At 47.7% G+C, this 22,289-nt stretch overlaps 2 protein-coding genes across 2 annotated transcripts in view; one reads left to right on the forward strand and one right to left on the reverse strand.

The window, feature by feature from the left end:
- The first annotated feature begins 1,590 nt into the window (after positions 1-1,590).
- TAF11 (TATA-box binding protein associated factor 11) lies at positions 1,591-4,945 on the forward strand. The gene is made up of 4 exons (XM_032203348.1): positions 1,591-1,919; positions 2,087-2,174; positions 2,701-2,797; positions 3,950-4,945. Exons 1-4 carry the CDS (start codon positions 1,591-1,593, stop codon positions 4,078-4,080), a joined length of 645 nt encoding a protein of 214 aa, XP_032059239.1. The 3' UTR covers positions 4,081-4,945.
- A 2,638-nt stretch (positions 4,946-7,583) lies between these two features.
- The window catches only part of UHRF1BP1 (UHRF1 binding protein 1), a 32,163-nt gene continuing 17,457 nt past the window's right edge, over positions 7,584-22,289 (reverse strand). The window contains exons 7-21 of the mRNA XM_032203201.1: positions 22,066-22,236; positions 20,734-20,911; positions 19,816-19,902; positions 19,056-19,220; positions 18,401-18,543; positions 17,493-17,634; positions 16,764-16,957; positions 14,497-16,046; positions 14,080-14,276; positions 13,306-13,460; positions 13,052-13,199; positions 12,012-12,277; positions 11,086-11,194; positions 10,393-10,508; positions 7,584-9,026 (exon numbers count right to left, since the gene is read on the reverse strand). Of these exons, the coding sequence (XP_032059092.1) occupies positions 8,901-9,026; positions 10,393-10,508; positions 11,086-11,194; positions 12,012-12,277; positions 13,052-13,199; positions 13,306-13,460; positions 14,080-14,276; positions 14,497-16,046; positions 16,764-16,957; positions 17,493-17,634; positions 18,401-18,543; positions 19,056-19,220; positions 19,816-19,902; positions 20,734-20,911; positions 22,066-22,236 (3,747 nt within the window). The 3' untranslated portion in view covers positions 7,584-8,900. The remainder of the gene's footprint in view (positions 9,027-10,392; positions 10,509-11,085; positions 11,195-12,011; positions 12,278-13,051; positions 13,200-13,305; positions 13,461-14,079; positions 14,277-14,496; positions 16,047-16,763; positions 16,958-17,492; positions 17,635-18,400; positions 18,544-19,055; positions 19,221-19,815; positions 19,903-20,733; positions 20,912-22,065; positions 22,237-22,289) is intronic.

A 22,289-nucleotide genomic window follows, 5' to 3' on the forward strand; every position in this document is an offset into this window, starting at 1 on the left:
CAGCCACCCCCCCCCCCACTGTCCCCACTGAGCCGTGTCCCCAAGCACCAGCCCCAACCTCTCCTGGAGCCCCCCCAGGGACGGGGACTCCCCCACCTCCCTGGGCAACCCGTCCCAACGCCTGCCCGCTCTGTCTGAGCAGAAATGGCTCCTCATTGCCCACCTCAACCTCCCCTGGCACAGCTCCAGGCCGTTCCCTTTAGCCCTATCCCTGGTTATCTGCGAGCAGAGGCCGACCCCCAGCTCCCCACAGCTTCCTCTCAGGGAGCTGCAGAGAGCCATGAGCTCTGCCCTGAGCCTCCTCTTCCCCAGCCCAAACACCCCCAGTGCCCTCAGCCTCTCCTCACAGGACTTGTGTCCCAGGCCCTTCACCAGCCTCATAGCCCTGCTCTGGACACACTGCAGGGCCTTGATGTCCTTCTTGGTACTTGTTGGGGGGCAGCCCCTGCCCCTGTGAGCATGGGCAACACACAGTGCCCCCCCCCCCCCAGTGTCACACTGATCCCCCCAGGGTCACAGCATGGCCGGGGACCCTCCAGGATCCCTGCTCTGAGCCCTGCTGCAGGGTGGGTGTCAGAGGAGGAGGTTCGCAGCCTCCCTGGGCTACCCATGGCGGTGCTCCATGGTCCCCTTGGGCAAGAAGTGCCCTCTGAGCCCCTCTGGCTGTGCTTGGTCACCTCCCAGCACAGCAGCAGGTCCCCAGGTGGTTCACAGCTGCATGGTCCCAGGACAAAGCCCCTGGGGGGCTCCATGCCCCAGCAGGGCCCTCTTGGCTCATGGCCCCCCAGCCACCCCCTGTGGTGCTCAGAGCCCCAGGACCTGCCCCAGGCACTGCGTTTTCACCCCCTGCTTTGCATTAATGCACAAAATGGACCCCAACAGCATCCTGGCTTGTGTGGGGAATGGTGTAACCAGCAGGAGCAGGGAGGTGATCGGCCCCTGTACTCTGCTCTGGTGAGGCTGCACCTTGAGTGCTGTGTTCGATTTGGGGCCCCTCAGTAAAAGAAGAACATTGGGGCCCTGGAGCGTGTCTAGAGAAGGGCTATGAGGCTGGTGAAGGGCCTGGGACACAAGTCCTGTGAGGAGAGGCTGAGGGCACTGGGGGTGTTTGGGCTGGAGGAGGCTCAGGGCAGAGCTCGTGGCTCTCTGCAGCTCCCTGAGAGGAAGCTGTGGGGAGCTGGGGGTCGGCCTCTGCTCACAGATAACCAGGGACAGAAGCAGAGGGAACGGCCTGGAGTTGTGCCAGGGGAGGCTGAGGTGGGCAATGAGGAGCCATTTCTGCTCAGACAGAGCGGGCAGGCGTTGGGACGGGTTGCCCAGGGAGGTGGGGGAGTCCCCGTCCCTGGAGAGGTTGGGGCTGGTGCTTGGGGACACGGCTCAGTGGGGACAGTGGGGGGGGGGGTGCTTGGAGCAGGTGACCCTGGGGGGCTTCTCCACCCCTGACAATTCTATGAAAAAGCCCAAAATCTCCCCTGTCCCCCAGCCCGGCCTCCGGCCTCGTTGCCGTGGCGACAGCGCCCCCCCCTCCCCGGCCTCCTCCTCCTCCTCCTCCCCGCAGCTCCGTCATCGGCAGGCGCCGGCGCGGAGGCCATGGCGGAGGCGGGTGAGCAGGGCCGGGAGGAGGCCGCGGCCCCCAGCCGCGAGGAGCCCGCGCCCGCAGCCTCGTCCCCGGCCGGGGAAGGGCCGGAGGCCGCGGAGGACCCGGCGGTGGCGGCGGAGGGCGAGGGGGGAGAGGCCGGCGGGGCCGGGGAGCACAAGGCGGAGGCGCTGGACGGGGAGGTGAGGAGCAACGAGGGGGAGGCCGTGGACGGGGAGGACCCGAGCCTGCAGCCCTCGGCGGCCAAGAAGGTGAAGCTGGAGCTGAAGGAGAGGAAGGAGAAGAAGCACAAAGTGGACGAGGACGAGATCCAGAAGATGCAGTGAGTGCGCCCGGGGGACTCTGTGGTGCGTGGGCTGGGAGCGGAGGCTGTGTGAGGACGGGGCTCCGTTCCCTCCCCGGCTCCGTTTTGTATATCTGGAGGCTTAGGAGGGCTGAAAGAGCTCCAGAGTGTGTTTTCCTGACAGTGATTATTTCTCTTCACTCCAGAATACTGGTCTCTTCCTTCTCCGAAGAACAGCTGAATCGCTACGAGATGTATCGCCGCTCTGCCTTCCCCAAAGCTGCCATTAAACGGGTACGGCTTCGAGAACGCTTCGCCACGGGAGAAACCTGAGCAAAGCAAAAGGGCTGAGCCCTGCAGAGCCCAGCCCCGGTCACAGCCAGGATCACTCAAGGGGCTCCTTGGCTTGTGCAGGCTGCGGGTGCACCCTTCTCTCCCACTACATCTCAGCCTTTGTGGCCGGGAGCGTTGTCCTTAGATCTGCTTTTATCCGATTACGTCCTAGCTCAGTGTGCTCGTGTGGCTTATGCAGTTTAAATAGGAGCTTATCTGAAATGAAAAGTGGTTTGGGGGGCCATGAGGTACTACGAAAAAGTTAGTACAGGTCTGCAGCTAGGTAAGGGTGTGCTGAAAATATTGATAGCCAGCATGTGCCCAAAGCTATTAGACCTTGCTCTAAAGATTAATTACTGCTGTTCCAGCTCACTTTGGTAGCTCATGGTTGATACTGGATGGGCTCAACTGCTAAATATGATTTTAAACATTTCAATGCTGCTGTGCGTATGTCGTTCAACTGACTGCTGCTTCTTGGCTTGTCCAGCTGATCCAGTCCATCACCGGCACCTCGGTCTCTCAGAATGTGGTTATCGCCATGTCGGGCATTTCCAAGGTCTTCGTTGGAGAGGTGGTGGAAGAAGGTGGGTGCAATTAGGTTATTGGTGAGTAAAAAGGTAAGAATGCAGTGAAAATCCAGTGCTTAATAGAGAGCAGAAAGACAAGAAATGACTGGACATTTTGTGGCTTTCTGTCCAGGTCTCTTGCTTTACCTGCTATCCTGCCGGGCTCTGGTGCTTTCAGCAGCAGTAGAAGGCTGCTGTTAAGAATGGAAGGGAAGTGTGGTGTTGTCCATATTCCACTTTAATCCTATTAATATGAGTGCCTGTCAGTCAGCAGAGATGGGTGACTACTGGCCTTTTTTTTTCTTTTATCTTCTCTGGAGAAGGTAACTTAGGAGCTCTTGCTACATGTCAGCCTGTGAGCAGGCTGCAGCAGGGTAATAAAGATCTCTCGTTAATAGTGCTGTGCACAAATTCAGCTTAGAAGAGCAACGCGTGATTTAAGCCTCTTAACCTGCAAGATTCTTTGTTGATGCGGTGAGCTGAGATCTCCGCGGGACACCCTGTGAAGGCTGACCCAGCTGCGAACCTGTCTTTGCTCTGCTTGTGCCTGGGGAGGAGAGGGTTCTCGTTTCTCAGGCCAAGCAGTTAGCACAGACTTACTGCACAAAACACGCAGCCTGCATGATGTGGCTTTGGCACTTTTGCTGTTTCTGACCGTCTCTCCAGCTCCGTGTGCTGCCAGAGGCAGTCTAGAGAAGCAGTTTCACTGCTGCAGTTAATTGCTGCATGTCCTTGGCAGGAGACATGACTGAGACTTACCAGAATGGACAGAAAAGAATCTCCGAGTCCATTATAGGCTCTACCTTCCCATCACTGCTGTGCACATAGCACCTGATCTAGGGATGGTTTTAAAGTAGCAGGTTTAAGATCATGAGGTCATGTTGAGTTTGTGCGTGACTTAAAGTAGCTTATTCCACAGCAGCTGGAGCGTCTTTAAAAAGAAAGTTAAATGGTATTAATGCCTCTCGGACTGACTTTTATTTTAGTCAGAGAAACAGAGAAAGCAGTTTTGTTCTTGTGTATTAACGTGAGCTGTAAAACCTGAACAAAAATGTTACCTTCTGCCTTTACTACTGAAGCTGAACCAGTAAGAGGCTTTTCAAATGTTACCTGTAGGAAACTGGCTATGGTCATCTGTCCTGCTCACATGAACTCTTGTTTTTTGTTTAGCTCTGGATGTGTGTGAGAAGTGGGGGGAGCTGCCACCTCTGCAGCCTAAACACATGCGAGAGGCTGTCAGGAGGCTGAAGTCACGAGGACAGATCCCAAATTCCAAATATAAGAAGATCATCTTCCACTGAAGCACCCCAAGAGCAGCAGGAGAAGACAGACGTTAGAAGAAGCTTCCAGCTGTGCTCCTCACAGCAGTTGCAGCAGAGCCACAAGACTGAAGCACTCCCAGCCTCTTGCTGCCTGCAGTCTTCTCCAAGAACCTGCACCAAAACACTCTCAGTTCAACTTGATTTTAAGTAACTTTAGCATCAAGGTTTGTGGGGCTTGTTTGCAGTTTACAAACAGCCATTAATGCTCCCAACACGGCTCATGGGGTAAAAGAAACGCTACAGCTGAAGTTCATCGGGTGCAGTTACCCCATCAGCCTTATCCTGGCGTGAGAGGCTCCCCTTCCAGGAGCCCAAAAGCAGCACGTTGTACACAGGCTCTTGTTTAGGGAACCCACGGCAGGCTTCCTGCAGTGACTGCTGAAGGCTGGCTTGTCATCTTAGCGCCGTGCAGGAGCCAAATCCCCGACCGGGTTCCTCAGGGTCTTCTGGCCCAGCAGCCTGGGGAAACGAACATTCAGCTTCTTCAGCGTAGTTACCCACCAGGACCATACCTTCTGCTGGCACAGACGTGGCGGTATCTCTGTACAGAAGTGGTTTTTTTGTACATTAAACTTGTTGTTATATTCTTAGTCTTGCTGGGACAGCAAGTAGTAATTGTGCAATGGTGTTTTTGTGATTGAAAGTAGGGAGAGCGCACTGCGATCTGTCTCAACCAACCCCAACATGTTCACGAAGCTTCATGCCTCCGGCATGCAGTGTTCCATTAGCACATGCTGAAAGCTGATGCTTCTTAAGTCAGCGCTCAGCTGTTCTGCCCAAAGCCACTTTTATGGAGCTGTCTAGAGAACAGTACAGTCAGGAACATGAAGAGGGAGGAAAAGTGGAAAAAAAAAACAAAAAAAAAAACATGAGCCTGTAAGGAGGTTAACAAGTTTAATTTCGTGGTTCATAGAACCAATAAATGCATGAGTGGAAATATACTGCAACAAAGTTCCAATACTGCCTAAAATTCAAGTTCAGACTTGTACATTACCCACCTGTACACAGAGTATTCCCCTTGGAGCACACTTCTAACTAATGTAAAAGATGCTGAGGCCATGTGCTCTTCCTTGGGTAACTGGAGTAGAGTTACACCAAGGATTAAGTTGGCTCTCATCATAACAGAGTCCTTAAACACAAGACTCTAAAAAGTAAACTTTGCTAATCATCATCAGTGGAGTTTTTGTCCTCCCATAGGCCTTACAGCAAGGAAGAGGATTTTGTTTTACAGTACTTTTTACTGGTACTTAAAACAGAAAACAAGGGAAGTGCTTGAATTCTTACACAGAACTGGTTGACTTGAGATGCTGGAGCAAGAAACTGAAGAACTTGGCCCCAGCTCTCACCAACCTGCACCCACGGGAGTGTAAGTGGTTCTATGACACTGCGAGTAGGCACCACATCTGAGAAAACCCTTTTTACCCTACCCCTTTCCTAAGCTGGCTGGAGATGAAGCTTGACCCCTACTCAACCAAAAAGTCATGAGATGTGAAAAAAAGAAACCTCCCATTTTCAACCAATTAGTGACTAAAAAGTAATACCATTGCATTCCACCTAAGGCAAGCATTCTTGGATTTCTTGCTTCACACAGAAAGGGGGAGCAAGCACAGAAGCACAAAGGTTTGACTAAATAAAGTTCAAGTTCTGCTCATGTGGGCTTTGTGCAGTTCATAATGGGACTTTGAGCTCTTTGCATACAGGTTTTCACAGCATGGCTGTAGATACATCGATGCTTTGTTACCTCCTTGCCCTCAGCTCTGAGAGCTCCTCACAGCATCTCAGTTTAGTGCAGCAGGTAACTTGCACTTCTGAGCCTCTGCTTTTACTTCTGAATTCTATGCACGAGGCAGTATTGGTGAAAGAAATGCCCACTGATGCTTAGAAAGTTAAAGTGCATTTTCCTCTCGAGAACAGGCCTGACAGGCCACTCTGGGACGTTTCCCATCACAGGCAGCAACACAAATCCAACGTGTCAGAGGCTGCACTGAGCAGGGGATGGGTCACAGGACGTGCTCCAGAGAAAACAGCCAGGCTGTCTAACAGGGCCGAGCAGGAGCGGTCCCCTCCTGGGGAGGAGGGAAAGCAAACTTGCAAAAGGCACAGCAGCATCCAAAGTTCACATCCAGCCCAGGCAGAGTGGGTGGGGAGCGCAAGCACCCCACGCATCGCAGCAGAGCCTTTGGCTCCTGTGCTTCTGCCAAAGGCAAACCCTCCTCGTCTTAATTCACTCATGGCCGCCTCCTTCCAGGGTTTCTGGGAGGAAGGCCAGGCTTTTGCTGCCAGTCACATCTGGTTGTAGGCACGGGTCAGTCAGATCTTGGCAGACAAGGACGGCAGAAGCACTGTACTCCAGCAGCACGGTCTGCCCCAAGGCTGTTCAAACCTAGCGGACACGGACTGAACTCCAACAAACGTCACTCGAGGCTACCTTCAGTCTAACAGTCACACACTGAACGAGGAGGATGATCTGAACAGGGACGTGGTTTCAATCGCCCTCTGTCTCTTACCTGCTCTCTTTTAAGTGTGAAAGCTAACGACCGCAAGGAATCCACTCTTGGTTCCCTGCAGACCACAGGCAGCAGTGCCTCCAACCCAACCCAGCACAGTAAATACAGCCCTGTTCCCCTAGAGCTAAAGAAGAACTAAAATGATCTCAGGAGTGTCTGTTAAAGGGAACTGCTCAACAGCTCCGGAGTTAGGCAAAGGGACAAGTATGTAACAGGTGGGGAAACCAAACCTAACTCCTAAGTCATTTGCTTTCTTTTGCATAGCTCCCAGTCCTCAGCTGATCACGGCTGGTCAGTCAGAGGCTGTTCCTTGCAGTGAGCAGGATTAAAACCTTATGTTAACTTTAGCTGAACTAATGGAGTAATGCTTACACAGAAAAAAAAAAAAAAAAAAAAAAAGAAAAATCCATTAGAATAAAGTTTTGTGTAGTGTGTTCATCTTTTAAAAAGAGGGGGGTTACTCAACTTTTCTAGACAAATTGTTTTCATCTGATTAATAAAGGAGAATCCCAAGGGATCTGTCACCTCTGCTAGCATGTAGCACATGGCAATCTGTTTGACATGCACTAAGAAGCATGTGCATTGGAAATCGTGCCTCCACACAAACACCAAGGTTATCTGGAAAAATCCAAATCAAAGTTTGAAACATGATAAAATCAAACAAACTCTGCACACAATAAAGATGCTAAGGGTAACAGGGGAAGGAATGGGCATCCATCCGTAACGTAGATGGGCTGGAAGTTTCACCATTCCGTGTTAGAACAGGACAAATTCTCCTCTGTAACAGCCTATCCCTTCGTGACTGCCCTTTTCAGCTGCTTCTTCGCTCAGTGCACAGACCACGTACTACCTGGACTGGTAGAGCAAAGATACCACGCACCAGTTTGCCTCTTGGAGTGGATTTGATTCTCACTTCATAAATGACATTTCCTTTTTTAAAACTAGTGCTCATTTCCTGTTTTTCTAGTGTTTTCCTTTTTTTTTCTTCCCTCCACACTTTTGAATGCAGTTTCTTTACAAATGAGATCAATCGCTGTTTGATCGCAGAGACTTCTCCAAGGAAGCTGCTTCATGAAAGGTGAGAACACAAACGATGCTCAACAAACAGCTACTGTTTTGTCTCCATCCCACAGTGAGCAGTTCATAGCGTCAGCCTCCACCCAGAGGGACCTGGCCAGCACCCTTCTCCTGACCCACACACCAGCATCCCTGCTAAAAGACATTTAAGACTGGGTATGAGCTCAGTGCTATTAAAAATACACGACCCTGTAGGAGCACAGACAGCTATCTCTGTGCAGCCAGTACTGCTTGCCCTCTCTCCACTGGTTAAAATCTAGCACAGAATGGTTTGAGGACGACACACATCCCAAAGGAAATGCATAGGGCTTCTCATTCCATCACTTAGCCAGCTTCCTTCACCCCGATTCTTTGACTGTAAAATTAAAGAGAGATTAAGCAGTGCTTTGTAATGAAATAGTGAATTCCTCCGTGCTTCTGCATCAATGAAGCCAAATATTGCAGGATTGAGAATGAACTAGACCAAGTCTAATATGCTCCTGATTCTGTCATGACGTGACAAATTACTGGTGGAAAAAGAGAACTGAAGAAATCTCTTTACTATCCTGGCCCTGCTCTTGAGGGGATGCTGAGCTGTAGCCCCCTGCCTCCACAAGGAGGAAATCCCCTCTGCATCTCCCACACCTGCTGACCTAGGTCTCTGTCTCTGCTAACACACGAGCTTTCCAACAGAGCTCTGAGCAATGTTTTCTGCCATACCTATTCCCTGTCACTCCTCGATGGGGTGAAGTCAGCTGTCCTCCTTTTGCTGTGTTCTTTAGCACGCGTGAGCGGGCAAGAACGCCAAGAGGAAGGGTGAAAGAAGCAGAACCCCTACACCAGCCACCTCTAGATGGGAGGTGAGGGCTGAAAGCAAGCTGTCACTACCACTGTGTGGATGGAGAGACGTGGGGTCCCCGCACCAGCTTCTGACCTCTTGTTTGTAGACCGAGCGCTGCCCTGGGTCAGTGACAGATGGTAGCACCATATTGCCAGGACAGAGGAAAGGGGCAGCAAGCGCTAAATCCCCCTGGCTCCTTCGGTGTTGCTCAGCCATGCTTTTCATCCTTTCTCCCGGTTTCAAGTGTATTTTGCAGTCACAGTTGGTTTCCATTCTCTGAGATGATCAGTCTGCAGGAGGTTGACCCGTTTAGCAGCAAGGTAATCAAACCAGCCGCCTTAGTGCTGGTGGTGGGCTCCACTCCTCCCGAGCAGCTGCAGCCTGCACCTTCGCTGTCAGAGCTGGAAGAGGGGATTGTATTTCCTAATTTCCTGCAGAAGGCGAGCCTTGTCCATGTTGGCTTCTGCAAGGGCTATTTTCATGGTCTGAAGTTCCCTTTGCAACTCTGGCAGGTCCTTTAGCTACAGGAGACAAACAGAAAAAACAAACCAGGAGTTCCCAGAAGTAAGCAGCAGGGCAGATCCAACTACACTGATCTGCTCAAAGAGGAATACCAAAGCAGGAGCTTTGCAGAGGAGATAAACTGCATGGTACAACCACACAAAGCTCGCCAACAAGGTGACCCAGGCTGATTTACAGAAGTACTTGCTAACTGCTGCCTGCAGACTTCTATACCTGTCACTGGCGTCAGCTCAGGCTATCTAATGACTCAGGCTGCCAGCAATGGCTACCTAATGACTTTTGCCAGGACTTCCCTTCACACTTCTAGCCATAGGAACAAGACTTGCAGTGGGCAAGGTTTTTTCCTGCTAAGCAGCTAGCTGACTGGGGATGAAAGTGACTATACAAAGAAAGCAGAGTGAAAACAGGGCTCTGGTCTGCATTCTTTGTTTTACATGGGGGCCTGATACACCTATTCAGGTTTGTTTAAATTAAAATGACAGCTGGAGCACGCAGATGCTTGGCATTCCTGCTTCTTGCCTCCATGAACAAAGGTAATTCTGTCCTCACACACTGCCAGAGCAGCTTCATGCTACAGGACAGGGTTTTCCTTGGCAACTCTCAGAAATATTTTTACTCAAGAGTTTAGCCTTTGCATTTGGTCCTATGAAGTTCAAAAATATCAGAAAATAAACTGATGCTAAGCTATTGTAATGATTACGTGCTCCAGTTCTGGGCAGGGCCCTGACACTATAAAACAAGCAGAAGAGGAAGTCTCTGCACTAAATGGAAAAGAGAAAGATGAGGAATTAAGTGATGTTACCAATTAATGAACAGAATCCAAAGTCCCAGCCCAGTTCTGTATCCAGTTAGTCCCACTGCACCTTTTATATGTATTTGTCCATAGCAATTGATCAATTTATCAAGTAGACTTTATATCAGACAGGAATTGTAAGAATACTGTGTTTATAAAATAAGCCACTTATCTGAATTCCAGTGGCAAAGAAAGTTTAAACTGAACAGCAAAAACTTTAGGTGACCTGAAGCTCTCCCTGGCTGTAAGACTTACTCTTCCCTGACAAAAGCTCTCTTTGTGGTTTCACGATTCCTGTTTTTGCTAACAAGGAATTGAACACAGCAGAAAGACAGAGCCACTCAGTAAAACAACAGGTTTCTGAAATGGAACAGCAGTGATTACACACTTGGCAGGACATTCGTATTTCTCAGAATGCCTGCAAAGGGAGGTACGGACTGCTTTGTGTGCACTCCCTATCTGCAGCACACCACGCCTACCGGTAACTGCAAATACATGAAGACAAAGGCCAATTTTCCAGCCTCCTGCCAGCTAACTAGTTGTCTAGACAGCAAGAGGCAGCAGTGACTCACCTGCAGTCCACGCACTCCTCCTGGGGGTGCTGCCAAGACACACTCTGCTGGGGCCTTCTGGTCTTGAACAACTGGTTCAGGTTTTTCCAGTCTCAGTGAGTCCTCCCCTCCTGGAGCTGCAAAGGATAGAAAACGTTCAGGTGTAGGTATTAATGCAGCAGGGTTCTTAGGACAAAAGGAAAAGCTTTAACATTCTTTTTGTTTGTTTTAAACAGGAAAATAAAATTCCCACCCACATTTTACAATGAAGAAGCTAAAACAAGGGAAGAAGCAGTAATCTGTCCTGACTGTGTGAGCTCAAGGAAACACCAAGCATGAATTCAGGCTGCTAGTTCTCTGTTTTAGATATTAATGGGTTCTGCCCGAGGTATCAAATTTTCTGTCCAAACAATACAACAAAAGCAGCAAGAACTAGCAAGGTAGGACTGCCCACACCCACAGATTAATACTGCAGAGCAACCAAAGGACCTGGGTGCTTGCACTGAAGACAGAACATTATTTGTGCATTCTGGCAGGAGTGACAGCAAAGATCATAAGTAGGGACCGCTCACACTCCAGAGCCCATCGTTCCCAGCACAATGATCACACTTCAGTTCCAGTCTCCTCTAGTGGCAGGCACAGCAGAGCACCCTACCTCCAGCAAGGCCTGGGAGGTGCTGGGGGAGAATAAATGAGATTCCTGACTCTGCTGACCTGTTAGATAGAAAACCCCATCATCTTTGCGCTTCACAACGATGTGATCTACTGCCAAGGTGATAGGAACAGGGCCAGGGGAGGTAGGGTATACCCGAGGGCTGTCATCCTGGAAAAAAGAAAAGAGAAAAAAAGCAGAGAGGAGATGAAATGGTGTGAAAGCTCTGGCAGTCCTACAGAGGGTTCCCCTTGCCCCCAGCCTTCACAGGAGTAACGTTACCACTGGCAGCACTGCCAGAGCATATCGAGGTCACCCACCATATGGAAAAGCCTGGCTTTATATACAGGGCATGGGAAGGCCCTCACACAGATCACAACAAAGCTCTGTCATACCCATAATAAAGGTTAAGGAGAGGCCATCTTCCTTAGCACTACTCTCACAGTTGTCCTGTGAATTCCTGAGGCAAAAACCTACCAAAATAAAGCCAATATCCCTAAGCCTGAAGGTTTTTATGCTGCTGTCTGGCCACACTAGTTCCTGGTTGTCTGTGGAGCAAACACATTGCTTTCAGAAGAACTTCTGACAGTTTTCTCCCCTTCTAAATATCAGACAGCTATTATACGCTGTTTTGTCTTCCATCCATAATTGTTTAAATTCTTACAAAAACGGTCAAATCATTCTTATTTCACACAAGCAATTGGGAGAAGTATTTAATTCTGTTTGCTTTGAGTCTGCAAACAGATCATCAACACAGCTGAGGAGAGAATCTGAAGGTCAGGCTCCCATTTCTCAACAATCTGAGCACTCAACAACCCTTCTGTGTTACTTGTTTATCCATAAGGCAATTTTTAGAAACCAAATAAAACACAGTCAGGAAAACAGGACCTCTACAGAGGCCCATGGCCATCCCACAGCATCCTTACCCAAGCAGAATCTTGCAAGTGAGCTCTGCTCGGGATACCACCTTGGTTCCCCATATACCCACCTTCAGTGTGATTTTGGCATCCACAACTTCTATCTCCATGGGGATCACCTCGGGGATTATTTCATCCTCAAGAAAAGGGCCAAGGTTGGTGAGGAAGGACATGAAGAGCTCTGCTCTGTAGCTGTGGACCAGCATATGTAGGAAGCCATTCTGAACAGCAAGCGATGAGTGCACAGCAGCGTTGGGTCCTACTTCAAGACGCAAACACACTTCTGGCTGGGTCTTCTTCGCTTCAGGGACTGAAGGCTTCTCCACACCTGTATCTCCTACAGTCAGAGCAGAAAGGCCTCATTGCAGAACATCAGTAGTAAGACATAAGGTCAAAATAAGAATTTTGAAAAGCCCTTCACTGTCCAGGCACAGAATAGAGTCAAGTTCACAAAGGCAGCAGTCTGAAGCCATCTTCCTCATGAAAGAAGTCCAGGTTTCAAACTGGAGTTCACAACACAGAGATTACCACTAGGACCAGACTCCCCAAGCCCCCGGAGCCAGCCTTCTCTCCCCAGCTCAGCACATCTAAAAGTAGCCGTCATCTTGCACCTACACCAGTTGGCCAGAAACTCACCACTCAGTTCTCCAGAGCCAGTCACTCCTCAACACTACCTAAATCTTGTATTCATTTTGCCCCCTTGTGGCTCTAGACAGTATTGATAAAAAGAAATAACAGTCCAACAACTCCTGCTCAGGCTTTCACTTAAAGTTTTTGGTTACACTTGTGGTTTTGTGTTTTTTGTTTTCATGCATTTTAAATTTGAACATAGCCGTGGGGAAATACCCTGTCCCAGAAGCATTATTCTCAGGGCAGGAATAACTTCAGGGTTTCTCTAGGTACCTTTATTCCTCTTTTCATTTATTTCATGCATCCTAGCAGGAAAAAAAAAAATCCCAACCAAGGATTAGAGTTTCACTGTACCAGATATCATCTAGCTTAACTGTGTAGGTACTTTGGGAATTTCATGAACACTGAAATATCAGTTAAAATGAAAGACACCTTGAGAGTGGCAGTTATCACAGTGTGGTTATAAAAGCCAGAATCTTACCCACATAGCCACGCAAGTATTGCCACATCCCAACGTTGTTCAGTTGCTCTGGGACCACGTTCATTACTTGTAAAGCAACAGACAAATCGTCACCTCGTGCCTCTATTCCACAGTTCACCTCATTCATCTTCAGTACCAGGACTGACACCTGAAACAGCAAGTGACAAGCTCCCTTATTAAACCACCACCACACTGAGTTCACTTCAAGATTCACTTGGAGGGAGTATTACAGTGAGGAGGAACAAAACTCTGACCAGCTGAAGGCTGGGGTCCTCTCCGCTCTGTGAAGTCGAGCTGTTTATCTCAGGAGACACTCCACCCTCATCCTCTGCCATCAGGCTTGCTCTACTGCCCGTGTTGTTGTGGGCCTGAAGGAGATGTCCTGAGGGAAGAGGGTCCAGGCTGGGCTCTGAAATGGAAGCGACAACAACAGTTTGATTCTGTTTCTTCTTCTGGTTTTAAGCAGTCCTGATCTCAGTATCTGCCTGAGTCTCATGACTTATCAGCTTACACCAACCTCCAGGGAACTCTCTCCAGCTCCTTAGATGAATTTAATTAATGCGTAGCTGAAGTGTGCAATGCGCAGTGCACCCTACTTCTAACTATCCCTTAATCCCCTAATATATTTAATATATTAGGGGATTGTATATATCTGATACGTATCTAATGTATCTATACCTAATATAATCTAACCATCCCCTAATAAACCCCTCTCAAACACTATGGACTGTCCACCCACCTGTATGCATCTGTGGTTCTTGCTCTAGTATGGCCAAATAAACACCTTAGAACACCACTGTGATGGTACAGGGGACACCCTTTCCACTCATTTATACTCATTCTCTTTTTTTTTTTTTTTTTTTTTTTTTAAAAAAAGCCATCTAGAAAAGCAGAAAGAGCAATTTTGGGTGAACTGCTCATGACCTGCAAAAAGAATGAATAGCACAAGAGAATTCCATGAGACCACAGCACGAGGCAGTCACCCATGGCAGAAAACTGAAATGAGAGTGGGGACGAGCAGTCCTTACCAGAATCTGTGAGCATCACAAAGCCATCGCTGCCATCGCTGTCCACGGACAGCCCGTCCTCGGGACCGCTCCCATCCACGGACGTGGTGTCAAAGGAGTGCTGGGACGCCGTCCTCTTCATGGAGAAGAAAGGCATTCGCCTGCTGCCACCCCCACCTGGAGTCACTGCTCCCTCTTCTGCTTTGGGCAAAGAATCCCTACAAAATAAATAAATAAATCAATAAAGGCAAACAGCTTAGCCTTGGGATTATACAGGTATTAGGCAGGCTTTAGCGTCCTTATACCAATCCCCAAGAGATGAAGGTCTAACCTCTCTCTGGCCCATATGGCACACAGAGAAAGGGAGCAGTTGGCCTGCACCTCCCCTCCTTCCCGGCAGCCCTGCTGCTGCGATGCACAGGAGGATGCTCCACTCACTTGGCTGGGGGGAGAGAGAGCATTTTCTGCATGGTGGAGGTCATCTTCTCCCGGCTCAAGCTCAGAGCGTCTTTTGTTATAGACATGGCTTCTTTGGTGAGGTCCATAGTCACATGCAGAGCTTCCTTGGTGGCATCCTTTGTGATATGCAGCGCACTGGACAACTCCACCTCCAGGTTCTTCAAAGGGATGAGTTCTGCCTGGCCGTTGAGAGCGATGTTTCCTCTCTCCACGGGCTGCACTTCCGAGGTTGGGCTAGAAGGAAGGGCAGGAGGGCTCTGAGGATGACTGCTGGGCTCTTCTGGTCTTTCTGTAACTAGGGCTTCTACAGCTTCACGTGCTTCCTCTATCAGACCCTTCTCCTCCATGGTTTTACCTTGCGGAGTTGTACTCAGAGCTCCATCGCTTGCAGATCTTTGGAGCCTCTCCAGTGGCACACCGGTTACGTTGGTACCTGTACCTTCAATCTCCCTGTCCTCTGGGACCTTTGTGGTCCCACACATTCCCTTCTCGGAACTGGTCTCAGATTTCTGCTCCTTCTCTTCAGCTGCCAGCCCCTCCTTGCTGTCTGAGGGCGAGAGCTCTGACTCGATCAGGCTCGTTGTGTCTGAGTCGAGGGATCTGGGTTCCAGGCAGGAGCCTGGAGCAGGGTTCATGAGCAGGGCCACTTCAGCACTGTGGAACAGAACTCCCACAGAGGCAGACATGGGATCTAAAGGAGACCCAGTCACCTCCTGGGTATCCTGGGCCAGCTGCTCCTGTAGCGTTTGCAGAACTTCTTTCATCCTGAGCAGCACCAAGTATTGGTAGTGGTTGAGCCGAACTTTGACGTGAACAGATGAGGACAAAAGCACATGGATATCAGCAGAGGCTTCCAGCTCTTTATCATCTACTCCATCATCAATTTCACACTCAGACTCTCCCAAGACATCCATCGTCTCTGCAACCTTGTAGACATTCTTCAGATCCTGGTCAGTCCTTGATCTTTGGCAAACCCCATGCTCTCTGGAGAGGTTTTCATTCTTGGAGTGATTGCTGAAACTGGCAGAAGGCTTGATTTTTATATCAGAGGCAGACGATTCTTGTCGTTTAGATATCTGAGCCTGCCCCCATCTCTTGGGAAGACAGGCCCAAATGGAGAGGGGAAATGGGTCAATAAAGCTAAGGGCTCTGCCCTTAGAGCTCTCAGCACCCTCGAAGTCCAGGGAAAGCTCAGTGAAATTCATAGACCACAGATCTTCAGAGGCAGAGAGTTTGCGCAATGGCTGGGGAAAACCCGTATGCTTCTGAGGTCTGTCATCCACCTCGTATGCGTGGCGCAAGAAGAGGGTGTGAAGGAGGCTGAAGTTGTCCTGAGACCTCGGGAACTGGGTGTAGCTGGAGTGGAAGAATTCCGAACTGGCAAATTTACGGAAGAGGCTCTGGAGGTCCTGGCAGCTGCAGAAGGGAGCGTGGCGGGTGTTGGTGGCAGTCATCTCCGTCGCGCGGATGCAGAGCGTCTGCGGACGGTCTTGGTGGTCAGTGACTTTCTTCTCCACAGGGATGTTGAGCTATGGGAAGAGAAAGACACTAGAAGTTAAGCAGTGAGAAGGGAAATTAGCAGAGGCCTATCCTGCTGCTTACACAGAAGATCAGCTGTGGAATATAGAAGTAATTGACAAGTCTTGGTCTCTACTAAAATCCCAAGAGCTGGACTAGACTCTCAACTCATCCTTATCTGAAAAATTAACAATCAGGGAAGAGAAATCAGATGCAAGGAAATTTAACCTTAATTTTATTTCAACTTCTTTTACCATCCACGGGTTGTGTAGCAGCTCAGCTCACAACTACACACTTTGATCTTTCTCTGCAAGTACTTACTACACAGTCAGGCCTTTAAGCCTTCTCACAAAACTGCTATCGAGTAGTCAGTGGCAAACACCATCGGATGTCAATGCCACAGACGCATGCCTGTTGGTACCTTCTCACTGGAGTGAGTCAAAGTGGTTTCCAAAGGGCAGAAAGCAACTTTTGGTTACCTGAGCCAGCAGTTTTTCCTTAAAACTGTTTTCATAAATACCGACTTGCCTGTCTGTTCTGGACTAGAACTCAAGCACTTGTTTACTGCTCATAGATGAAAACAAAATTAACTCAAGCAGTAGACAGACAACAGATGGGGAAAGGGGGGAACTTCACGTGCTCAGCCTGGACTCCAGCTATGTCCTGGTCTCATGTTCCTTACACAGCAAGAAGGGAGAGGACACTGAAGACTGAGAAGTGAATGGTACCTTCAGCCGGAAGCCATCCAGTCGGACATCAAAATGCTCATCACGTTTGCCTGAGTCCTCCAGCTTGTAAATGGCTTTGAACTGCTCCAAGCTGCGATAAAGATCCAGACAGAAGAGGTTTATCCAGAGCATGCTTGCTGTATCCAGGGTAAGCATCAAACCATTCAGCTGTACATACAGGTTTGGGCATGGAACTAGAATAGAACAGAATCAAGATGGATTAATAATAGCAGAAAAGGCCTTTCAGGAGGTCTGCAGCTCAGCGTCCAACCTGCATTGACAACACCAAAGCTTAGGGCTTCAACACCCACTGCAAGACAGATCTCTTGATGAAAGGGAGAAGCTGAGATGCAGCAGAGAAGTGACGTGTTCCAGTTCTCACGCCCAGTTAGCTGCAGAGCACTCAGAGCTCCCTAGAGTCCTGCTCCAGTGCAAATCAACAGAGCAGAACCCCAAGAGCTGACCAAAGCAGTTCTCCTTCAATATGCTCCTGGGCAAGTTATTTTTTTCAAGCACATCTTTCCCTTCACACTTTGCACCAGGCAAAGTCTATCCCACTATCTCAAAGGCAAAAGAAAAAAAAAAAATAGACAGGCAAACACACAAACACCAGGAAACTGAACAAAAATGGACACCCATAGAAGCCTCAAGAATTTACACATAAAGAATGAAAAGTTGACTGATTTTTTAAGAAACTTATGAAAGAAGGTGCTAACCTTGGTGTATTACCTGGAAAGTCCTGATTGTCTGGGAAGTAATACTCTGTGAATTCAATATGGATTGCAGAGACCTGATCAGGAAGGTTGAGGAATTTTCTATTACATGAAAGCAAGGTTGAAGGTTTCTTACTATGCTGACCAGCTGTAGAAACCTGAAAATATAAATGGCATGAAGCTGTGCAGAGCCCACATTTGGCAAAAGAAAGCATCCCAGTAACCCTGCTGTCTCCCACATTCAATCTATCTCATTTACACATCAAACACACTATGCTTTCAAGTAACAATAAAACTTTTTTCTACCTTCTAATATTTTCAACTCCTCTCCTTTGAGGGAATTCAGTTCTTTATATCTCGTGTCACTGCTAGTAAGACCCACAACAATCAGAATTAGATGATGTGAACAAACAGAATTGAAATCTATTGTACCTTTCTTCAGGATTAACAGCGTGTTGCTAAATCCATTATAATACCTGGTACTGATTATGCTCTTACAATGGGTACACGGTATCTGGATGTAGGGCCTGATCCACTCTAATGATCCTTTCAGTCCTGGGTCAGAAATATGAGGTAAGATTCTCCTCCTCTGTCAAAAATCCATATCCTCACTAACTTCTCGAATGCATGAAATCTTTTATCCTGGGCTTGCCTATGAAAGTTTAGACATGAACACACAGAGCGCAGAAACTCTGTAGTTATGCATGCAATTTCCTCTGAACATGAAAATTATCAGCAGTTCATACCAGGTTTAAAAGTTGTACATGTAACACAGTAACAGCTTTTGGGTTCCCTGGTTGCAGAGCTTTGATTGTCTTGGATTACATGGGATTTGCCTGATTTATTTGCATCACATCAAATTAAATTTCTTTTTGAAAAAAAAAAAAGAACATGGATGTCCACAGGCACTGCTCCAATCCCTACCTGGTGAACATCCAGGTCATCCACACGAACTACCACACAGCTGGATCGAAGCCGGTTCCAGGGAGGGTGCCGGAGCTGTGGCAAACTTGAAGGAGGTACACGGCCTTTCTCCAAGGGGCTTTTCTGAGGACTTAGAGATGTATCTGTGGGGATGGAAAAGCAGAAGCAGCAGGGTTTTACTCATCTCCTTTTCAATGAACTTCACTATCAACCCCAATACGTATGTGCTGACACAGCAGAAATAGCAGCCCCAAAATTAGAAACAGATGGGCACAGTTAGGAGGAAAAAAACAAAACTTTAGTACTTGTAAAAGAAAAACAGCATCAAAGACTGGCATGCTCCACAGCAACAGAGCAACTTCCTCAGCTAGGCTTTTAACCATCTCTTTTATCCATTACATGCTCACTTACAGAGAAGAAAAAAATAAAGTTAGGAAAGTGACTGCTGCAGCCTGTCCATTCTTGCTGCAGTGTTGTTCCAGTATGATATCCATTATCCTTTGCCACTAAATTTCTGATTTTTAGTGTGCTATGGATTTCTGCACCAACAAATCTAGCTGCTAAGAGTCAGTGAAAGGGAACTAGAGATATTGCTGCCTGGGGAACAACTGTTACCATCTCCAGCTTTATCAGGAATTTAATCAAACATCATTACCTGGTTTCCTTTTGAAGGGGGAAAGTGGAGTCTTGGCAAAGGCTGAGTCCATTTCTTCATAATGCTTCTCAATCTTGCTTTGAAATTCACTGACCAACCTTTTTGCCCACTGTCCCCGTGCTTCCATTGCCTCGCTGTACCTCACCCAATGCTTGCAGGCATCTCCTGCATGAAAGTAAACATCCTGGCTTTAAAATGAGGTTTCCGGATAAACACAACACTCCTGCTCCCCTTAAACCTACATAAATCTGTAAAGCATTCCCTTTAATTGATGCCACATTCAGGAGTACACAATATGCTGCATACTAAGCACTTGTGGAGCAAGAGCAGCTTTCCAAACAACAGAGCTGGTCCTACCAGCCAGTGTTCTAAACACAAGAGTTGGGAAGAATGCCATGGTCACACTTTTTCTTGCTTCCTCTGTTAACCACAAACAGATTTTCTCCTGGGACACACCCTACAACCCTTTCAAACTGATTAGGAACATGTAAGAACCAGATCCAGAGCTTAAGCAACCAAAAAGGAATCCAAAGTTTCAACTTTATGGCTTATGACAGACATAAATTTGTTCCTTTCTTTGCCAATAACTTGTCAGTCATCCACCAAGAGATAAACTAGATTAACCCTGTCCGCAAGGATTTAAGTCCCAAGTCTTTTGTGTAGTCCTTTCTTCCTGTCCTGCTTGAAGCCATGGTGCAGTGCTGTTCTGCAAATTGTTTTTATCTCCCTTGTCAAGCTGGGAGGACACTCTCTCCCTTACCTGCCCGATGGAAAGGATAATAGTCAAAAGCCATCCTCCTGAAGGTCAGCTGCATAGCACCGCCCAGCATCCCGTGCTTCAAAGCGCCTGTAAGAAACAGAACAAAGAAAATTACAGTCAGCTCTGCAGTCCAAACCCTGACTCAGGATAATTCAGGACAATGCTCATTTGATTGCCATCACTGACGGTTACCATGACTAGCACGAGCATATCTTAAAAAGTCTTGTCCTAGGCAAGGAACAGGACAACCAAATGTAATAGGGCAACAGTCTATATCATAAGAACCAGACCTATAATCTCAAATGCCAAATTACAAGGCCCCATCGCTTTCCAGGCTCCCGTCAATTACACCTTTCACTGCAATAACCAGCACTTGTTTTCTGAACACTTGCTGGTATGGCCAGTGAAATAAAGACAATAAAACCGTGCCAAGATGTTAATAACAGCAGCTCAGGAGACAGCAATACACAAGCCAGTTAAAAAAAAATAGTGATGATGTGGGAGGGGATTTATTTATTTTTCCTTTAACAGGAAGATGTATTGAAACAAGCTGTCCAACTGGATCAGAGATGTCTGTGCAAAGAGAGGGAGGGAGGTGGGAAGGGATATTTACCTCATAAGAGAGAAAAGATAGTCAAAAACCTCTATTCTCTATTAAAATATATTATCTAGGAGTAAAACAGACACTAATTAACAAACCCTTACTTGAAAAGAAAGGGGTAGGCAATGGAATGGCAAATAATCCTTGAGATCCTGGATACTGTAAAAACAAACATTTTTTCACCAAGAGGAATAATCATGCTTAATTCCCCTTGGTCAATACCACATTGTTCCTATAGCATATCCTCTGATCCTTCAATAAACACTGGATTATTTTTTTCCCTCCTGCAGTGTCCTCCTGACGCTGCTCTCAGTTACCTGACTCTCGAGTGTGGCTGTCATCACAAATGTGCAGATCCAGGCGTGAGATGAGGAGGTGGTATGACGACTCTTTCATGTCATGTTTATCAAAGTACTGACCAATGCTACTCGCATTCGGGCTGACTCCAAATGGCTGAGACCAGGACTGCTGGGTACTTGGAGCAGGCGGTGTGATCTGTTAGAGAAGAAACAGCTTGCTAAGAAATGATAGAAGGCTAAAGAAGTGGTGGTGGGGAAAGTTAGAACAGAATTAAATACAACTCATGAAGTCCTCCAGGCTGCAAGGCATCAACCTAAGGAAATCCTACAGGAAGTCTAGAAATCTGGATCCTTCCCTATGTTGTCAAGAGTAAAACCCTTTGCCTGTGGTTCTGCCTCCTCTGTATCAAGCTACTGTTAACTTGTCTTGGAAGATGAGGTAAGACTGAGATGAAAAGGGCAAAGTATTCCTGATCTCCCTTCTATGTAATCTCACTGCACTAAGCACATAGTCCTCCTTCCCTAGAATTTCCACCACCAGCAGTGAAACTCCTCTTCCCTCACGTTCCCTTCTTCTGAAAACACCTTTTGTCCTTTGCCCTATGTTTGTAGGGATTACTCAGCACAGGACTTTGTAAACAAAGTGGTAAGGGAAGTACAAGGTTACTGGTTGTTTTAAGGTTCTCACAGACTGCTAAGCTGTATGTAAACCAAAGAACAAATGAGACCAAATGAAACAAAGAACAAATGAGAAAAGAAACAGCAACAACAACAAAAAAACACACACAACCAAGAATTCTCTCCAGAGTATTAGGCAGGAAAAAAGAACCCCTGACAACAACAGTAAAATTGGATACCGATATTTTCCCTGGAGCATCAGAGCTCACTATGATTTTATGTCATAATATATTACATCAGAGCCCCTTCCCCCAGGCCTGTGCAGACTGACATTCAGAGGCAGAAAAGACTATTTCTAGAACATATTTATTTCTTATTACCAAATCAAATTCCTGTGGGATCCTCTGCAACTTTCTATATGCCAGCCCAATCTGGAAAGCCACACAACTTACCACCCTCCTTAAACAGAATACAAAATTAGACAGAATCTAGCCCATGACTATTTAAGAACATTCTCTGATGCTTAGTGGCAACAAATTCAACTCCTTTGGGCATTTCTTTTCTCAACAATAGCCCACAATCTATGTGATGCTGACCAAGGAAGCTTAACAGTTCTCACCAGGGAGATGCTCTGTGAGTGCGGGCCAGATGATGTGCAAACAGAAACTGTCTCTTGCACCTTGTCTTTTCCTTTTTCCTGGCAAGCCAACGTCCAAATCATGCCTCACTCACCTGTACAGACTCTGGTGCCAGGCTTTTCCTCTGCTGGGCAGACTTCTCCATGGCTTCACTCAGAGACTCTGCGTACTTCATCATTGCTTTCAGCTGAGAGTCTGTCAGCACCCAGAGAAGGTCATCAAGAAGAAACATCAGCTTCGATGCCACCACATTGCAATCTTTGGTCTGAAACAGCAAGAAGGTGTCAGGGACTGTAAGAATTGCTCACAATACACTTT

The sequence above is a fragment of the Aythya fuligula genome, chromosome 25, assembly GCF_009819795.1.
Source record: "Aythya fuligula isolate bAytFul2 chromosome 25, bAytFul2.pri, whole genome shotgun sequence".
Lineage (NCBI taxonomy): Eukaryota > Metazoa > Chordata > Aves > Anseriformes > Anatidae > Aythya > Aythya fuligula.

Coding starts and splice junctions, on each gene's coding strand:
- TAF11 (XM_032203348.1), top strand. CDS start 1,591: ATGGCGGAGGCGGGTGAGCAGGGCCGGGAGGAGGCCGCGGCCCCCAGC. Junction 1,920..2,086: donor GACGAGATCCAGAAGATGCA/GTGAGTGCGCCC, acceptor TCTTCACTCCAG/AATACTGGTCTCTTCCTTCT. Junction 2,798..3,949: donor TGGAGAGGTGGTGGAAGAAG/GTGGGTGCAATT, acceptor TTTTTTGTTTAG/CTCTGGATGTGTGTGAGAAG.